Raw genomic sequence first — 552 nt, 5'->3', positions numbered from 1 at the left:
GGCCGTCGTTGAGTTGGACGGGCGGCACATCCTCCAACAAGCCGGCAGAACAACAAAGTTCCGCCGGCAGCGTCGGCGTGGATGAATCTGTGAACGTCACGTGGGCAGATCATTGGATGTCGTGGTAGTTGGAGAACGCTGAGAAGCCCACGGCCCAGTTCACGGTCGTGGGCTCATCCAACTTGATCGGAACGTCGAACGTGGTAGTTGCGGCAAGCGGACGTTCATAGGTAAATGTGAAGTCGCCTTTATGCGGTGCCGACGACGCGGCATGACGACGCTGGATGCGCTTCGTAATGCACACCGAGAGGCACAGCATCCTCCAAAACATAGAGTGAGGAGGACGCATTGTGGGTTGTGAACAGAATGGCGTTGTTAGGTTGCTAGTTGATCATGCTGCTCGATTTGGCAATGGCCAGAGCAAACCATGTTGCATTGGGCTGGTTCGTAAGCGACACTCGAATGCGGACCGAGTTGTTGTGGACGGCGCTGCGGAGGTAGACTGGGCTGGCGGTGCCCAGCGGTGTCCATGCAACTGTTGCGAGATGCATG

General features: G+C 56.9%; 1 protein-coding gene across 1 annotated transcript; it reads right to left on the bottom strand.

Annotated features, from left to right (window-relative positions):
• Window positions 1–109: 109 nt before the first annotated feature.
• H310_09510 (hypothetical protein) lies at window positions 110–319 on the bottom strand (the record flags this gene model as incomplete). Its single annotated transcript, XM_008875601.1, has 1 exon — window positions 110–319. The coding sequence occupies one exon, from the start codon at window positions 317–319 to the stop codon at window positions 110–112; it is 210 nt and encodes a 69-aa protein (XP_008873823.1).
• Window positions 320–552: the final 233 nt, after the last annotated feature.

Source organism: Aphanomyces invadans, assembly GCF_000520115.1.
Source record: "Aphanomyces invadans strain NJM9701 unplaced genomic scaffold supercont1.21, whole genome shotgun sequence".
Classification (NCBI taxonomy): Eukaryota; Oomycota; class Saprolegniomycetes; order Saprolegniales; family Verrucalvaceae; genus Aphanomyces; species Aphanomyces invadans.
Note: the sequence above shows the minus strand (reverse complement) of the source record. Positions and strands in the feature narration are given on the sequence as shown.